Consider the following 17,645-nt stretch of genomic DNA (forward strand, 5'->3'; position numbering starts at 1 on the left):
GGTGTGGGGAACAGAATCCTTGTGTCCTTGTGCCAGCGGGCACCGTCTACAACTGTGTTGGCAACCTCCTCCGTGGGCAGAGGTTGGCATCATGGCTCCAGCTGTGGGCACTGTACACTGCTCTGGTCCTCTCCAGTGCCACCCCACAGCCCATAGGGATATCCTCATCCTGGCATTGGCTTCCATACCCCATATCCCCTAATATACATCCCCAACCACAGCAATGCCAGGGCCTGCAAGTTCCCCTGGTGTCCAGCACGGGGTGCAGGGGTACGGCCCTGTGCCTGCTGCTGCTAGGAAGAGACAGGAGCCGGGTGGGCAATAGCTCTGGTTTTAATAAATACATCTTGACCCCCATCCACTGCCACCATAAATTATGTGAGAAACCCGGCCGAGACAGGGTGGGTGCAGCAAACAGGGGAGAGAGGGACTTTACACTATGTACAACATGGGCATGATGCCCGCTGGCCAGGAGGGCTTGAGGGGCAGGGCAGCAGGTGCCCCAACCTCCATGCGCCCGGCCACTGCCCACTGGCATGAGCGGGTAGGGCAGTCCTGGCATTGCAGTTGTGCTGAGATGGGGTGCCCAGGCTGGGGGCTTGGCCACGTGCACCCCACTGTGCTCCTCTGTGCCCCCCGCCCTGCACGGGCAGGGGCAATAGGTAGTGGGGCCCCCCCATGCAAGCGCTGAGTGCTTGCCCTGCTCCGGGCAGCAGTGACTGCTCAGTGGCTCCGTGACTCCACCTTGGCATCATGGACCTTCTCCCGTGCATCTGAGGGGGCATCCAGGGCTGGGGGGAGAAAGCAGGGCTGAGAGATGGGCACAGTGGGTGCCAGGAGGGCACTTGGGGTGGTTGTGCTCAGCACCAAGGAGACTGGGAGGTGTGGAGGCTGCCACAGAGTGTTTGGGCAGTGGTGCCAATGTGTGAGCACTGCACTCACCACGGCACTTGGCACAGCAGGGGTTGTCCCTCGTGGCAGGGCTAGCGCAGGCAGATGGGGGGCACTCCTGGCGCTGGCAGTGCGTCTCCCCCGACTGGAGAGCAGAGAGAGGGGCTGAGCACCAGGGCTGGGGTGCAGCAGCTCCTCAGGGTGCAGTGGGTGTCCGGGATGCTGCTCTCCCACCCATTCTCAAAGCCCTGGGGACTGGCATAGGGGCACCTTCCCTTCCCCTGGTGCCGCCCCAGGCTGGCACACTCACCACACACCAGCACAGGATACACTTCATTTCTCCAAAGGGCGGCACAGAGGGGTGCCAGCTCTCGTTGTTGAGGTACCAGCGGCGCCCGAAGCGGCACGCCCGCGGCGCATCCGCCTGCATGGAGTCAGCCAGCTCCAGGGCGCTCTTCTCTGGGGCTGCAGGAAAGGACACTGGAAGGATGCCTGCCTGTGGCAGGGCAGCCTGTGGCCTTGCCAGTGGGGGCACACGGGAGCTACACGGGGAGAACGGAGGGCAGGAGAGGGGTGCAGGTACCTGGGCACTGCTTGCAGCAGTCAGAGGGGCTGGCGCGCACAGGGTTGGCACAGGTGAGCCGTGGGCACTGCACCTTCTCACAATGCACTTCACCTGTGGTGCCCTGCAGGGAGGGCACGGGGCTCACGGGAGGCACAGGGCAGGCAGCGCCCCATGCCCTGGTTTGAGCCTCAGGCACGGTGCCTGGTAACTGAGATCACCCACAAGTGCCAGACCAGGTTGGGGGGCGAGTCGGGAACCTGCACCCACCTTGCAGGTACAAATGGCACATTTGATGAGGCCAAAGGGGGGCACGACAGGGTGCCAGCGAGTGCCGGAGCCTCGCCATGTCTTGTCGCCATCAAAGTAGCAGCCTAGGAGAGGAAGAAGAAGAGGAAGTCACAGCCCTTGTGAGTCAGCCTTTGTAGAGCTGCCCCCTCAGCCCATGCCCACAAGGACTTTACCCTCGCTACTGTCCCGTGCCCGCTCCAGCTTCAGCTCTTCCTGCTCTGTCTTCTTCTCTACAAGGAAGAGGAAGGCCATGAGGGGATGCACACGGTGCCAGCAGCCAAGTCTCCGAGAGGGACCCCCACCTTGTTTTTACAAGGAACCCCCCAGCCCATCCCCCAGGTACCTTCACAGATGGGGCAGCACAGCTCTTCTGGGTGCACCTGGTGGGTACAGTTGAGGGGCTGGCACAAGATGGGGTCGCAGATCACTGTGCGCTTCTGGGGACAGCAGGGATGGGGTTCATTGCGGAGGGGCATTACTGATGGGTGCTGCCCCTCCAGCACAATCCCCGGCTCGTACCTGGCAGCTGCAGATGGAGCATTTCTTGTCGTAGTCAGGTGCCCAGCGGGTGCCATGTGCCCGGTGCTGACCCTCAAAGAAACAGGAGTTGGGGTCTTTCTTCAGCTGCTCCAGGTCCCTGGTCTTGGTGCTCTCGGAGACCTCAGCCTGCCCCAGGGACTCCCCCGGGGCCAGGCGGGTCCCTCCTGCATGGCACTGGTTGGGAATGTGCACCTGGAGGGGCAATGAGCAGGAGGTTACTTCCCATGCCGGTGCCTTGCTGGCCTCCATGGCCAGGGCTGGTGAAGGGACCTCCCATGACCACAGAACACTAATGTGTACTGCTGTACTGCTGGGACCTTCTAACAGAGTGATCCTGCGCCCTTCCACCCTGCTCCAGGCAGTGCCACCCAGTCCCAGGCAGCAGTTGGGATGGGTAGGGGTGCCCTGTCCCGATGAGGACCTACCCGTCCCCGCATCTCCCCATTGGGGTGTGCTTTGGTGCTGACTTGCAGGAAAGCAGTGCCCTGGGCCAGGTGCTGCAGCAGGTCAGCGTCCAGGTCCTTCACCACCCCCTGAGCCTGTCGTGGCAAGAGGGGCACCAGGGTGGGGATAAGGTCTGGCCCAGCCCCTGCTGCGGTGTGCCCTGACCAGGTGCCCACCTTACCTCAGTGCTGTAGAAACCCTTGAGCAGGCGCTTGTGCTGGTGGGGGCGGGTGCCCATCTCCCCCAGCTCGGCCACCCCATGGATGTGGGCACTGACAGTGCTGTCGCTTGGCCGTCCCAGCCCCGCCACCGAGATCTCATAGTGCAGGTGGCAGTGCTCATCCAGCGAGAGCCAGGCGTGCCCACCAGCGCCACTGTGCACTGGGGGGGACACCAGCTGCCCTGCCAATGCCACGGGCATCTCTGCGCACAGACAGGGACCATGGGAGGGGGTGGGTGGTGTGTGGGAGGGCTGCCCCACTGCCCCCCATTACCACCCCACAAGTCCCTGGTACCTGTGTAGCGGGCGAGCAGCCCACTGTAGGGCAGGGAGATGATTTGGCCCCGCAGCTCACCCTCCGCCCAATCCTTGGTGGCCACATTGAGGAAGAGCTCATTTTGTAGAAGCATGTGGGCATCGCGGGCGCTGGGGCTCTGCCAGGCACCCCAGGCCTGCCACTGGTGGGAGATCATGCAGGTTGGGACAGGGATTCACCCAAAGTCCCTATGCCACCCCTCCCAGCATAGGTTAGTGCTCACCAGCCCATCCTTGTAGCTGGGTGTTATGTCAAACAGGATGTTCCTCTTGCTTTTCCGCCGGGGCTTGGTCTCCAGTGTGATGCCCACAACCTCGCTGGCAGTGCCCACTACCTGCACCTGTGGGTAGTGTGCCAAGGGGCAGTGCCAGGGTGGCAGATACCCCTGGGACCCGCGAGAGGGAAATGGGTGTCCACCACTTACCTGGTACTCCAGGGTGCCATTCTCATGCAGTGCCAGTTTGGCTGAGCCCACAGCCCCAGTTTTGGTCGGCAGCAAAGCATCCGCTCCGCACAGCACACTTTGGATGGCTTCAGCCCGAGGAGAGAGGCACAGGGGTGGGTGAGATTGGCATGGAGGTGAGCACAGCAACCCCCCTGCACCCCAGGGTGCCTGCCCTGCGCTCACTGTCACAGCTGCGGCGGGTGGTGATGGTGCCAGCCAGCTGCCGTGCGTGCCGGCCCTCCGTCTCAGCCGCAATGCGGAGCTGCCCCTGCACCAGCAACTGCAGCTCCTGGGCAGACAGGTCACTCAGCACCTCTGCGAAGTCGGGGTCCTGACAGCGGGGGTAGAGTGCCATGGATCAGCCTTGGTGCTCTGGGCACCGTGGCTGCTGGGGCACGTGGGGGAACAGAAGGCTTTACCTCCACAGTGATGTTGGTGTGGACCTCCCGTAATGTCTGGCCCTGGTGCAGGATGCGGACCCTCAGTGGGACCCAGGGGGATTCTGGACATGACAGAGGGGAGTAGACCCACTGGACCAGGGGTCTGCAACCACTGTGAAACCCACCCCTCTATGCCTACCGTCTCCAACCCCCTGGCACTTTTTTGCCAGCTGCCTGCCCCTGTGTGCCTGGACCCTCACCATTCCCTCCAGCACCCCCTGAATCCGTGCACACCCACGTCACAAACCTGTCCTTCTTGCACAACAACCCTCACATCCCATATGCTCTGCAGCACTCCCAGTCACCCCACATAGGTGCACACCGTCTGCTCCCCACCATGTGCACCCCAAATCACCCAACATACAACGTATGCACACCTCACCCTTCACCCCACCCCCAATACCCACCCTGAGCCTCACACCCAGCCCAGGCACCCATCCTGACCCCACAGATGCTGACCCATGCACCCCCTCAGCTCTATGTCGCCCCATCTGGGCAGTGCCTCCCTCCCCTTCCCTGCCTGCTCTCACCCCTTGCTCCAGGCTCCAGCAGTCCCCGGGCCATGAGGATGAAGTGCAGGTTGTTCTCCGTGTCGCTCAGTGTCAGCATGGCCATGCCCCCAGCACCCAAGTGCAAGGGGTCCAACGAGGTCAGGATGGCACCGAACGTCTCTGTGCAGGGACAGGGGCATGAGGGACATTCTGGTGGGCACCCACTTGGTGTGCCTGCCAGAGCTGGACTTACCTGCGAAGAGTGCCCGGTGCTTGAGGATGTGCCCGTGGACCTCTCCAGACGGCTGTGCCCGGGTGATGAGGGATACACGGAGTTGTTCCCCCCGCAGGAGCTGGACATTGGCTTTGGACACCGTCCTCCACATCCCGCAGAGCTGTGGTTGATGGATGGAAGGGCTGGGCGGTGGCTGGGGGGCACCGCACACCCGGCAGGGTGGGAAGGAGCACCGTGCCCCCTGCCCTCCCAGCCCCTCTCACCATGCCGTCCTCAGGGGCAGCGCTCTTCTGCACGGGGTGTTCAAACAGCACGTTACCCTCGGGGTCACTGAAACGCACCCGGCTCGGCCGCCCCAGCCTGCGGGCATCCGCGGGGTGAGCAAGGGCCACGTGCCTGCCCTCCCCCTCCCCCGGCACCACCCTCAGCATCAGGCACAGGGGTGTGTCGGGGAGGGCACAGGGGAGTCACCGGGGGTTTGGGGTGGGCAGGAGAAGGATGACGTTCCCCTGGGGTGCCAAGCGCCAGACTCTGCCCACCCATTCCAGGACTAGCCCAACACTGCTGTCCTGCCAAATCCAGCTTGGCACGGGTTCTCTGGACTCCCCTATCCTGGAGCGGTGTCTAACCGGCACAAAGCAGGATGGGGGTCTCTGCCGGGAAAGGCACCATGGCAGGACCCGCAGGGAGCTGACTGTTCAGGCTGTAAATAAGGAGCATTTTCGGCTCCGCTTGGCTCCCCCTGTCAGAGCTGGAAATTAGTCACCACTTTACTATGCAAAGGGGCCTGGAAGCGAGGAAGAGCAGAAGAAACTGGAGCGGGAAGGAGGGAGGGAGAGGAGAGGCTCTGCTGCTGGCGGGCATGCGGGAAGGGCACGGCAAGGATGGGGAACCCTGGCAGCAGTGCCAAGGCACTGCCCACCGGCAGAGCCTGCAGGGTGGCACAGTAGTTCTGCCAGCTGCACCCACGGGAGCCTTGGAACCGTTCCCGTTTGTTCCCAGTCCAGACCTGGAGGCAAATGGGTGAGGCTGGGCCGACACCGTGGGTGTGCCGAAATTCTGGCTGCTGACCTAGGCTGGAGCCCAGCACATTGCCCCCCCTTCCCCAAATCTCTCATTCTGTCAGTGCAAGGCTCTGGCACCTTGGGGGGGATGTCAGAAGGGAACAGAAGGGCACAAACACTGTTAAATTCCCCCCCTTTTTCCAGAGAGCTGCCTGATGTGCCAGGCTGGACAGGCAGCAGCAGGCAGGACTCACCGCTCGTAGCTGATGGAGAAGAGCAGGGAAGAGCGCAGCAGGGTGAAGCGAGCCTTGGCCACTGCGCTGGACGTGGGGCGCCATGGCTCTGGGCCACTCGTCAGCAAGGCCACAAACTCTGGGGAGAGGATGCTGCTGATGAGGGGGAGCATGGGGGGTGCCCCACACTGCTGCTGCCTGGGCAGGTGGCTCACCTGTGCGGGCATCGTCGCGAGCCAGGCCCTCAGAGCTGAGGTAGGAGCGGTCATTGTAGGGCTTGTCCAAGTCATCCTCCTTGTCCTGGAAGTACTCGAAGGTGTCAAAGCGGGGTGCAGGGCTCTTCTCTGGGGGGCCTGGCAAGGTTGGCATGGGGTGGACACAGGAGGACACCATCACACCAGGCTGCTTGTGCCCAAGAGCTCGGAATGGGGGACAATAGTAAATCCCCCCTCTTGAGACAAACTGAGATGTGCCCTGTGAATCACTATGGGGCTCTTAGCTGGGGTGTGCTGTGCACAGGCACGTGGACAGGCAGGGCATTTAGCCCTGTGCGCCTTCCCTGCATTCCTTTCAGGCTGTTCCCATCAGGGCTTCCCCCTGCCCATCAGATTTTGGGCACTGGTGACTTTCATAACACATTGACTAACCCTTCTCAAAGGGGTGTGCAATGCCCCCTTTCCCAGGCCAGTGAGGGATGCTGGGGGGCTGGGGGGGCTCCCTGCAAGAAAGCACCCACTCTCCTCACCTTTGGGGCAGGTGTGGCAGCAGTGCCCAGGCAGCAGCGTGGCCCGGGGACAGGCAGGCACGGGGCAATCCTGCTTCATGTTCTTGCAGTTCACTTTCCCCACGGGCTTCCCCCGGTGGTTCCTCTGCTGTGGAGGGGCCAAGAAGACCCCAGGAGAGCCGTGCCAAGGTGTTCTCAGTCACGCCCTCCCGGCACAGCCTGGCTTCCCCCATCTTTTTCCATCTGGAGCCCCTGGGCACCTTGCACAGTCCCCAGATGCCTGTACGGCAGCCAAACCCGGGCCCCCTCCCCACGGCCCCCAGGCTCCGGACCAGCTGTGCGTGGCCCCGCCAGCCCCGGCCTCAGGGAACTGCTCGGAGGGAAGGAGGGAGGGGGCCGGAGGCCATCCCCGAGGAGGGGGAGGAAGAATGAAGCCTGATCCTTTAAACCCCCCTTCCCCTCCCCCTGCCGCGGGGGAGGACATCCAGGTGTCCGGCTGGCTGAAGGGATCCCGCTTCCCTCTTCCATGGGAAGGAGAGGAGTGCACTGAACAGAGGGGTCGAACTCCCTCCCTGCCAGCCCCCTCCCCAGCAGAGCCGGGTGCCGGGGGGTCTCCCAGGGAAAGGGGTGTGTGGGGGCACTCACCGGCTCACAGTGACAGATAACGCAGCGCATCACCCCGAAGGGCTCCCCCAGGTCCGGGTGCCACGTCTCCTCCAGGGCATAGAAATGCCCCCCGAAGGCGCAGCCTGCGGAGACCCCACTACCACTCACCGCCGTCCCGGTCGTCTCCGGGCCGCGGGCACCCCCCTGCCGCAGCCCCGGACCGGCCGGCACCGCCCCGCCGCCCGCTGCGCTGCCGGTGCCGGTTCGGGCCAGCCGGGGGGCCCGGGGCGGAACGCGGGGTGCCAGAGAACGGGGGGTGCAGGCATGCGATGCACGACGGGGGTGCGGGTGGCAGGGAGGGGGTGCCCGACGCGGGATGCGTGACGGGGGGGTGCGGCAGCGGCTTGTACAGGACCGGGGGTGCGCGGAGAGGGGGAAGGAGGGGTGTAGGGCAGGGGGCTCCTACCTGCCGCCCCGCCGGGGGGCAGCGGATCCGTGTCGGGCCGGATGGGCAGGGCGAGCTTGGGGCGGGCGGCGCGGCCGGGCAGGGGCCGGAGCGGGAGCAGGGCGAGCAGCAACAGCGCAGCGGCGCGCATGGTGCCGGCCGGCCGGGGCGGGCGGACCGGGACCGGAGGCGGCGGCGGGGAGGGGGGGCCGGGCGCTGCCGGGCGCTGCCGCCGCCTCTGCCCGGCTGCCGGCTCCGGCTCCGCTTTATAGGCGGCGGCATGGGCAAGCGGGAGCTGCGAGCCCTGTGCAAACAAAGGCCCCGCTAATGAGGCGCAGGCAGCGGCCAGCCGGGGGGGTATGCGCCCCCCGCCGCGCTCCGACCCCCCCACATCCCCCCGGGCCCCGGCCCCGCCGCCCCCGCCTGGCACGGGCCGTCCTGTCCTGTCCCGTCCTGCGGCACCCGGGGGACGCGGCTGCCCCGCCAGGCAGGGGGTACCCCCGGCCTCGGGATGTCCTGGGGATCCCCCCCCATTCGTTGCTCCCCCTCTCCCCGGGCATGTGGTACCCCCGAGTGCAGAGCATCCCTACTCACATGCCAGCCCCAGGGGAACCTGAGGGATGGTGGTTGGAACCAGATGGTCTTTAAGGTCCTTTCCAACCCAGCCCATTCTATTATATGATTCTAGGATATAACCCTCCCTCAGGGCATCCGGCATTCTCAGGTTTTGGGCATCCTGGGGTCATCCCCTCCCAATTCACACAACATCCTCTGAGATATAGGGCACTATATGGAGATACCACCACCACCATCCACACCCCTTCCACAGAGCTAGGGGTGTTCCTGAGCACTGGACATCCCAGGCATGCCACCATTCACATGCCCCTCTTCAAGGCCATGAGCCCCATCGGAGTCTCTCATCCACATAACCCCCCTCGGGAATACGGCGTTTGCAGGGCACACCCGTTCAAACGCTGGTCTCCTCAGTCCGTGTACTCTTCCTGGCATGGGGCACCTCCTGGGCACAGAGCATCCTGGCATCTCCACATCCACACAGTCCACCTTCAGTCATGAGCCCTTCCAGGGCTCATTGTCCTTCACTCCCCAGGCATGAGACATCCTGGGGACTACTCCATCCACTCAGTCCACTCCCAGGCCACTTGGCATCCCAGGACACAGGACACTGCAATGCACTGGCCATCCACTGTTCCCCTGCAGCCAGCCCTTCCTCCTTCCACTCAGCACCCCTGAGCATGGGCTCCCAAAACAGCCAGCCCCCTCCCCCAATCCACACTGCAAAGGCACAACCAACCCCCTCCAGCTCATGCCTTCCACATTCCTAGATTTCTCCAGCTGCTGCCCACCCTGGGCAGAGCAAGGCTCCAGAGTGGGACCCTGGGTCCTGCCCACCAGTGACAGTGGCTGCAGGGGAAGGTTCCCTTGCCCAGGGAGGGAAGAGGCATCTGGAGGAGAGGGGGGGCAGTTCTTCGAGAGCAGCACCCAGCACCAGTCCCACTCTTCACCCACTCCTGGGCTGGTAAGGGTGGCAGAGATTGGCAGTGAGTAAGCACCATGGAAAACTTTGGGGAAAGCATCATCCATCTGGGGAAACTGAGGCATGAACTCAGGGGAGGGGAAGCCTATGAGGAGTAGGGGCAGCTTGTGTCACCCATGTCCCTGTTGCCATCCCCGCCGAGGGTGGCAGGGAGAGGCTGCGGGTGGTGGGTGCGTGGCAGGCGGGCGCCCGGCAGGGGGAAGGCGGGTGGGGAGGGGAGGAGGGGGAAGCGTGGGGCTGCCAAAATCAACTCCGGGCGGTGCAAACACCCGGCCAGCTGCGCGGTGTAGCTAGGGAAACACGGCACAGCTGGAGCACAACAGGCCCCTGCCTCCCCAGAAGGCTCCTCCTGGGCCTCCCCGCAGCCCAGCGAGCAGCTGGGGGGGCTGCAGCCCACCGCCCCTTGCCCCAGTGCCAGCATGGGGTTGCCCATCCCCGGCTTGTCCATGGCTGCCCCATCCCATTCCCTGCCCTAGTTTGGCACACATCTCCGCGCAGAGCGACACCTCTCCCGGGGCGGGCAGTGCGGCAGGGGGGCTTGGCCTTGCAAGGGACCTGGTCCGTGGCAGGAGCTGGCAGAAGGCAGGGAGGAGCAGCCGGGCTTACCCCGGCAGGACAGCCCGCTGGCATGGCCAGGGCTGGGACACTGCCAGGACCTCGGGCATCCCCCCGGGCACGGCTGTCCCGGACACCCTGCTGCCTGCGAGTGCGTTCTGCAAGCAGCGACCATGCCTGGCAGCACGGCACCCCTTGGTCCTGTGCCCTCCCCGTTGTCCCCAGCGGTGTCACTGACCTGTCCCCTCTCCTGTCTCCCGACGTCCTCGCTGGCCGGGGATCCAGCGACGTGGAGGGCAGGGAAGGGTTGGGGTCTTTGTGGCTGTGCCAGCGTCGCTGCACGGTGCCCGCTGCAGCACAGCAGCGGCCCTGGGGACGGCGGGACGTGAGCGGGGCTGAGCAGGGAGGAGGCGGGCGATGGCTCCCAGCTGTCCCGCCGATGCCAGGAATCCGGTGCTGGCTCTGTGCACCCAGAACTCGTCACAGTCTCCTGGCTCGTCTGCGGGACACGGGGAAGCGATGAGGGAAGCTCCCTCCCCTTTCCCGGGGAAAGGAAAGACAGACGGGGAACCCGCCTGGCTGCAGCCCTCGGCACGAGGGAATCCGAGGCACTGGGCGGCAGCGTGAGGGAGAGGGGGGCTGCAGGGGCGTCCCGGCACTGCCAGGCTGGGACCGGGGTGGTATGCTGGCGTGCGCTATCATGTCAGGAGGGTGCTGAGCATCCCTGCCCGCGGAGGCGGGCATAGCCACTGCGGTGGGCAAGGAGGAAATTGATGCCCCGGCCGTGCCTGGGTTTCCCTCATCCACAGCCTGGGCTGCCCTTGGAAATGCCGTGGAGTGCCCTCATCAAAAGGCATACGTGGCTTGACAGAGCCTCGGGGATCCCTGTGCCTTTGGAGAGGGGATGGTGCTGGCCAAGGGTGGTGCTGGGAAAGGGTCCCGGTCCCGGCAGCTGCTTCCCAGCGCCCACACATATATATATATGTGTGAGGAGCAGCGCCCTGCACAAAGGCACCTCTGAGGCTCCAGAGCTGGGCCTGGCGCCGGCACGTCCCCAACGGGGCTGCCAGCTGTGGGCAGCTGGAGCTGCACCGCGATGGAGACCGCTGGCCATGGGCAGCCTCAAGCCTGCATCTTCACCCCTCCACCACCTCTTCCCAGGGTGGGCACTGGCTTGTCCCCGGTGGGGAGGTGGTGGTCCCACGGGATGTCTCCTGTCCCAGCAAAGTGCAGGTGGGATGCTCCAAAGGTGCCCTACTGAACAACGTGTAGTTCTGCAGGGGCTTTGTGGGCACGTGCCCTGCCCAGCGGTGAGGGTCCCATGGAGGATTCCAGAGGATCGTGGTGCCAGGGCTGTGCCATGCCTGGCGTGGGGGTGTCTCAGCAGGCCCTCACCCGAGCTCTGCCCCACGCAGCTCCCATTGTCTGCCCTCATTAGCTGCTGCCTGCTCGCGGCTTTGAACATGAGCCGGGCTCAGGGCGACAGGAAGGAGCCTCTGCTCTCCCGGGATGGGGTCGTGGTGCAACTACGTGCCCTGGGCCCCCCTTCCCACAGCCTCCCGCTGCCTTCTGGGCATCCCAACACACCCTCCAGGCATGAGCCTGGAGACGGGAAGGCATGTGGGGTACCCCCCCTCTCCAAAAAGAGCCCCCCTCGACTGCCCCGCCCTGTTGTGGGACACAGAGAGCCGTCAGCCTCCCCAAAGCTTTGTGCCGAGTGTGGCTTGTGCCGTGTCTAATCCCCCCGGCCTCACACACACGCGGCGGGGCGGGGGGGGGGGGGGGCCTGTCGTAATGGGTGGAAATATCTCATAATTCATGTTGGACACAGGGATTACAGCCGTTCCGGCAATATTTGCACAACTGGTAGGTGACTTGCAGGGCTGGGCCATCCCAGACGAAGGCCAGGGGAGTCTGGAGATGGAGGGAGTTTTGGGGGTGGCAGGTACAGATGGGGGATGCAGTTTGGGGGGGGGGCAATGGAGCAGGGGAAAGTCTCTTTTCTGTCTGTGAACACATGGAATTTATTATGGAGGGTGCATTGCTGACATGGCGGGGATGGCTGGGACTCTCGCCTTCATCCCATCCCGCTGTGGTGGCCACGGTTTGGGGAGCGGAATGGAGACCCCAAAACAGTCTCATCTGCCATGCCAAGCTGATCCTGGCAGTGTCCCTGAACAAGATGCCTGTTCCCAGTGGCCTGTCAACCCCATAGAGCTCCCTGCTCATAGGAGCACCCAGAGGTGCTGGTATCCCCCTGACCCCAAATGTTCCCTCCTCAAAGGCTTTGCAGGGTGATCCCAGCAGGAGGAAGGTGGGGGGGGAGGGGGGGGCACGTGGGGCATGTGGGGGCCTTGTTTGGCATGGGGATTAGCAAGCTCCCAGAAGCGATGGTGGTCTCCCCCCTCCCCACCGGACATGCAGGCAAATATTTGTGCCCAGACTTCGCAGGACAGCGAGAAGGAATTTCATTCTTGCGCCCACCTGCGGCTCGGCTGCCTGGCATTAACCCCTTCGCCTCTCCGTGGGATGGAGGCGGAGGGACGAGGTGCCCCCCCACCGCACTCCGTGCCCCCCACTGGAGCGGGAAGCTTGGCTGAGAAGCGGGATGGGAGAGGAGGTGGAATCGCCCCAGATGCCAGCAGAGCCACTGGCATAAGGCGCCCTTGCCCAAGGCAAGGAGGGTTTGCCCATGGACATCCTCTGGGCAGCACCGAGGGCTTTGTGCTGGGGTGCTGGGCAGCATGTGGCTTGCTGAAAATTGGGAAAGGTAAAACCCTGGCATCCTTCACTCCCAAGCTGCTGCACTCCGACCAAGGTGCCCCTTGCAAGTCCGTTTACCCGGCAGCGTGGGTGTTCTCCTGGGACGGCTGTCTGGGAGCAGTGCAAGGACCAGGTTGCGCGGCGAGTAGGATTTGCCCACGGATGTTTATTGGCAATTTGCATATGTAGCAAAAAAGCCCGGAGGGTCCAGGAGGGACCCTGCTCCCGGGGACTGCCCGTGCTCGGGGAAGGGCAGCCCGGGTAGAGGGTCCCCCGCTGCCTGGCACTCGCAGAGCCCCGCTGTGCTCCTTTCCCTGGCCCCGGAGCCAGCTGTGCCCTGAGCAAACGGGGCTGTTTGCTCACGCCGGGATTAGCCGCTCTCTTTGTTCCTTTGACTTTCTCTTTCCTTTATGCCGGACTCTTTTATGGGGGCTTCAAAGGGGGCTGAGACCCCCCTCCCTGCCCCTGGAAGGCCAGGTTTGCTTCCCATGCTATCACTGATATCCTGGGGGTGCCCAGCGAGCACATCTGGGTGGCCTTCGGCGACAGCAGCTGTGCCACCGAACCACAGTCTCCCTCCCACCCCTGCGTCTTCCTCCTCTTCCCCCCCTTCCCTGACTCCTGGCACCTCCTGCTGTCTTCAGCACCTTGGCAAAGTGGGTGCGAACGGCTGTCCCTGCAGCGGGATTCCCAGCACTTTGCACCCTGTAAGGAGAGGTGGGAATCTTGGCACCGGGATCCGGCCAGCTGTGCAGCCCCGCGGCCCCCGCCTGGCTTCCTGTCCCCTGCCAGAGCCCTGGCTGCCTGGCCGGAGCCCCCGTGTCCCTCTGTGGTCCCTGTGCCTCACTCACTGCCCCCACATTCTCTCCCGCTACAGCACACAACATCCGTGGGATCGGGCTGGGGCCAGCAGCAGGGGCTCTCCCCCACATCCTCCTCTGCCCCTCTGGCACGGCAGCAAATGCTGGCATTGCTCTTTCCAGCAGAGGAATACCAGTCTGCCCACGGACACAGGCTCATGCTGCCTGCCAGCTTCTGGCATTGCTGAAAAGGAATATTTTAGAGTAAAGTGACTATTGTGGGCACCTTAGGATGCCCATGGGGGTCCATTAGACCTCCAGTTTCCAGTTGTTCTCCAGTTTCCCCTGATGGGTTTGTTTGCCTAATCAAGAAGGAATGCAGGGCACCGCATCTCTCCAGCCTGGCACTGTCAATGACTTTGCACCCAGGGAGGGACAGGGAATGGACATGGCGGGGGCATGGCAGGGACTGACATGGGCACGGTGGAGGGCCCGAGGCCAGCGCTGGCAGACGGGCTGAGGGTGCTGATGGGCGTGATTTCGGGCATGACTGCAGCTTGTCACGTCCGCAGACGGACCACGGCCGTGTGTGGGAAGCCTGGAGGTGTTTGACCCCGGTGCTCACGGGTCCCGTTGCTGCCAGCCGTGCCCAGGCGAGCCGGGCTGCCAGTCTCATCCCTGGAGTCGTGGTACCCTCTAGACCCCCCATCCAGGCACCCTGCAAGGTGGGCTGTTGTGGGCTGAGCAGGGCATGGGGCAGGTGGAGCGGGGCTGGGGTGTTTACTTTAGCTGTTGTCACCCGGCCAGGCGCTGCCGGGAACTGCTGTCCACAGGGACGGGGGTGGGAACGTGCGAGAGTGTGCGAGAGCCGGGGTGTGAGAAGGAAACGCACGGGCTGCAGGGAGACCGGGAGCCGAGAGGATGTGGGCTGGGAGGGGGGTGTCCCCAAAGGGAAGCTGTGGGGGGCTGCCGGGGTGGGGGGTTCTCTGAGCACATGCCCCGAGGCGTGCCAGGGAAGTGCACGTGTGTACACGGAGGTCTGAGGGTGCACGTGGTGGGTGTGTACACGTGTGCAGTATGGGAACACGCACACGTACACATGGGTTTGGGGGTGTGCACCCCCCGCCAGAGTGCCCAGCGAGGCCTGACTTTGCCAGGGAATGCAATAGCCATGCCAGGGCATGGTGCTGAACAGGTCCCCGGGGCTTCTACCCAGCGAAGGGGCATCTGGGGGTGCCTCACCCACCCCACCCCCAACCAATACCGCGGAGACACCGCCCTGGGACCATGCACCAGCCGTGACCCCTGTGATCCATCACCCTCCCCAGCTCAGAGGGATCCCATGCACCACAGCCATCCCGGGGATCTCCAGCACCCCAAGTCACCTCTGGGTGATGGATGCCTCTGGGTGAGGGTCACCAGGGATGGGGTCTAACTGGGTAAAAGTCACCAGGGATGAAGTTAAACTCTGGGAGAGGGTCACCAGGATTATGGCCCACCTCTGTGAGAGGGTTTTTGGTGGCTTTCATACCTGGCTGCCACACGACCCCATTAGGGCTCACGTTGCCGGGGCTGTCCAGTGCAGGGTCACTGACGCCATCCTTTCTGCAGGGCTACCCTCTCCCCCTGGGCAGGCACGGCTGAGTCACTGACCACCGCGGCGCTGGCTGCTGAGTGCTCAGGCCTGGGGGCAGGTGAGCCCAGGGACGCCCTTCCCGTGCGCCGAGCCAAGGGAGGAAGCGGCCGGAGGCAGGAAGCCGTCCCCCGGGCCCGGGGCCCCCACTGCGATTTTGCTTGAAGGTCAGCGGCGACACAACAGGAAATCGTGCTGCCTCGGCTGGGCGGCCAGGCCGGAGCCGCAGAGCTGCGCCGTGCTGTGCCGGGGCCACTCCGGCCTCCGGCCCGCCTGGGCGGCTCGCGGGGAGCCCGCGCCACCGCTGCCCTCCATGGAAGGGGGATGGGAGCCAGGGAGCAGCCGCTGGCCCCAAGATGGAAGATGCAGGGCCGAAGCCCCCAGCCGAGCATGGAGCTGAACAGTGAGTTTGTGGCTACAAGGGGAGACTGGGTGCGCAGGAAGGGACAGTGGATACCGTGGCCCCACAGCCAGTGCGTCCCCTGCACGATGAATCCCACAGATGGGCATCAAACCCCAAGGGTGGCTCTGAGGTGGTTGGACCTGGCCACTGCCAGCATGCGAGGGCAACCAAGCACCTCTCCATGCCCATCCTAGGGAAACAGGCTGTGCAGAGGGCTTTTGGGGACAGGTGTAGTGCCAGGGCAGGCAGCGAGGCAGGCAGGAGGATGCAAAGAGGGCCTTTAGAGAAGCTGGCAGGATGGGCAGTTGCTGGGCAGAGCCATGTGCCAGCGGCACTGGGGAAGGCAGTGCCAGCAGGGGAGCACTCAGCCAGGGCAGCAGCAAGGAGCAGATGTTCCCTGTGGGACACTGCAGGCCGGGATTCCCCGAAGTGCACATGACGCCTGGAGCTGCTCTTGGAAGGGATCCAGAGGGCTGGCCCTGGTCTGCACAGGGAGTACAGCCCTGCTTCCTTGCCTGAAGTGTGGCCGAAAAACCTGGCAGATGTGGCCGTGCAGCCCCTTGGCACACACCGCTGGCACGGAAACCCCGGCTCTCCCCTGTGAGCACCGGGCACCCCCCGCTGGCTGAATGGAGAGCAGTACCAGGCCCTCCTCAGCCACTCACACCTCCCCCTGCACCCCCACCACGGGCTGGGGAGGGGACTTGCCACTGGAGGCATGGCTCTGGGCTGGCACTGCCCAGGGAGGGTGGCACAGTGCATAAGGCAACCCCATCTCCTCCAGGACTGCTCCTCCTCACATCTTTCCTCCTGCACATCAAAGAGGACCGTGCCAGCCCAACACGGCTGGTCTGTGACAACAGGCTTATCCAGAAGTACATCATGGAGGCCAAGGACATGGAAACCAGAGTGGTGAGGATACAGTCCCCACAAAACCCAAGGCCAGGGACATGCACAGTTCCTGGCACCTCACCTTGACATCTCTCCTCACTAGGGCCAGTGCCAGGCCCTGCCTGTGCTTAGCTGTCCTGCAGTGCTGCCCTTGGTGGACTTCACTTTCCAGCAGTGGAAATCCAAATTGGTGAGAGGGGCTGGGAGGAGGGTGCTGGTACTGGTGTGCCAGCAGGACTGGAGAAGGAACCTTGGGTTGGCACAAGCACCAGAAATGCTGAACAAGATGCTTGTGGGCATATCTGGTGGCACAGGGAGGGTAGAGGACCCCATCCAGCCCCAAGGTGGGCAAAGGAAGCAACGAGGCCCTGGGGATCACTGTCTGCTCCCCCAGAACGAGACCAAGCGGCGGGAGATTCTGTGTGATCTGGCCCTGCTGGTGGGTGCTGTGGCGGGGGCCCAGGGCCAGGTGAGCGAGGAGTGCGGGGCCAAGCAGCTGAGCCAGCTTTACCGACATGCCAACTCCTTCTTCCTGCTCCTGCAGACCTTCAGCTGGGAGGTAAGACGTCCCCAGATGAGCCAGGCCACCCTGGCACAGGTGCCAGCTGGGCTGGGTTGGGTGCAACAGTTTGTCACCCCTCTGTCCTGCTCTCACCCCTCAGGGAGGACACTGGGAGCCGAGCTGCTCCCCACACTCCATGGAGCAGACCCACGTCACCAGCATCTTCCTCACCTACCGGCAGCTGGTACAGGGCAAGCTGCTCTTCTTCTTTGAAGACCTGGCCAAGGTCTTGTGCAAGCAAGGACAGGGGGACAGCAAAGACCCTCCATACGAGGCCCGGTGAGGCTGCACACAGGGTTCAACCCCAATGCGATGCTGGAGCAATCCTGCAGGACACTAAGCTGTGCTCTGGGTGCCCAGGAAGATGCCCACAGGGAAAGGGTCAGCACCGGTTCCTCAATTCTCCGTCGACTGCGCAGCCCATGGAGGGAAACAGTGACACTCATGTGCCAGTGGGCACAGGCCCTGCTCCCACCCAGGCAGGAACCTCTACTGTGAATGCTTTTCGATTAAAGAGCTATTTTTCTAAAGGGTTGTGTGTCCTTGTGCCCGGGCCAGGAGCCGGCTCCTCTGGGACATGCTCCCAGTTCTGCCCG

At 64.0% G+C, this 17,645-nt stretch overlaps 2 protein-coding genes across 4 annotated transcripts; one reads left to right on the plus strand and one right to left on the minus strand.

Moving 5' to 3' along the window:
* Positions 1–315: 315 nt before the first annotated feature.
* CHRD (chordin) lies at positions 316–10,535 on the minus strand. Of its 2 annotated transcripts, XM_048314961.1 has the most exons (24): positions 10,236–10,535; positions 7,909–8,191; positions 7,482–7,585; positions 6,858–6,981; positions 6,328–6,465; positions 6,134–6,251; positions 5,139–5,235; positions 4,894–5,035; positions 4,680–4,820; positions 4,129–4,211; positions 3,893–4,040; positions 3,689–3,795; positions 3,488–3,604; positions 3,244–3,406; positions 2,910–3,151; positions 2,710–2,823; positions 2,264–2,476; positions 2,088–2,181; positions 1,918–1,974; positions 1,724–1,827; positions 1,475–1,577; positions 1,202–1,356; positions 943–1,036; positions 316–791 (listed from the first exon to the last, which is right to left on the minus strand). In XM_048314961.1, the coding sequence occupies exons 2-24, from the start codon at positions 8,036–8,038 to the stop codon at positions 724–726; spliced, it is 2,856 nt and encodes a 951-aa protein (XP_048170918.1). In that variant the 5' UTR covers positions 8,039–8,191; positions 10,236–10,535; the 3' UTR covers positions 316–723. The 2 variants fall into 2 exon arrangements, with proteins under 2 accessions (XP_048170918.1, XP_048170917.1); XM_048314960.1 differs by lacking the exon at positions 10,236–10,535 and having other exon boundaries at positions 6,858–6,984; positions 7,909–8,053.
* Positions 10,536–15,517: 4,982 nt separating this feature from the next.
* On the plus strand, positions 15,518–17,569 carry THPO (thrombopoietin). Of its 2 annotated transcripts, XM_048314957.1 has the most exons (5): positions 15,518–15,596; positions 16,381–16,508; positions 16,591–16,677; positions 16,882–17,046; positions 17,150–17,569. In XM_048314957.1, the coding sequence occupies exons 1-5, from the start codon at positions 15,518–15,520 to the stop codon at positions 17,330–17,332; spliced, it is 642 nt and encodes a 213-aa protein (XP_048170914.1). In that variant the 3' UTR covers positions 17,333–17,569. The 2 variants fall into 2 exon arrangements, with proteins under 2 accessions (XP_048170914.1, XP_048170913.1); XM_048314956.1 differs by having other exon boundaries at positions 16,591–17,046.
* The last annotated feature ends 76 nt before the right edge of the window (positions 17,570–17,645 follow it).

Source organism: Corvus hawaiiensis, chromosome 10 (genome assembly GCF_020740725.1).
Source record: "Corvus hawaiiensis isolate bCorHaw1 chromosome 10, bCorHaw1.pri.cur, whole genome shotgun sequence".
NCBI classification, from domain to species: domain Eukaryota; kingdom Metazoa; phylum Chordata; class Aves; order Passeriformes; family Corvidae; genus Corvus; species Corvus hawaiiensis.

Excerpts from the sequence above, each read along its gene's own strand:
- THPO (XM_048314956.1), top strand. The coding sequence starts at position 15,518 with ATGGGAGCCAGGGAGCAGCCGCTGGCCCCAAGATGGAAGATGCAGGGC. Across the intron at positions 15,597-16,380 it reads GCCGAGCATGGAGCTGAACA|GACTGCTCCTCCTCACATCT; the intron begins GTGAGTTTGTGG and ends CATCTCCTCCAG. Across the intron at positions 17,047-17,149 it reads TGCAGACCTTCAGCTGGGAG|GGAGGACACTGGGAGCCGAG; the intron begins GTAAGACGTCCC and ends CTCACCCCTCAG.
- CHRD (XM_048314960.1), bottom strand. The coding sequence starts at position 8,038 with ATGCGCGCCGCTGCGCTGTTGCTGCTCGCCCTGCTCCCGCTCCGGCCC. Across the intron at positions 5,236-6,133 it reads TTCTCCATCAGCTACGAGCG|GCTGGGGCGGCCGAGCCGGG; the intron begins GTGAGTCCTGCC and ends GGATGCCCGCAG. Across the intron at positions 1,357-1,474 it reads CTGCTGCAAGCAGTGCCCAG|CCCCAGAGAAGAGCGCCCTG; the intron begins GTACCTGCACCC and ends CCTTTCCTGCAG.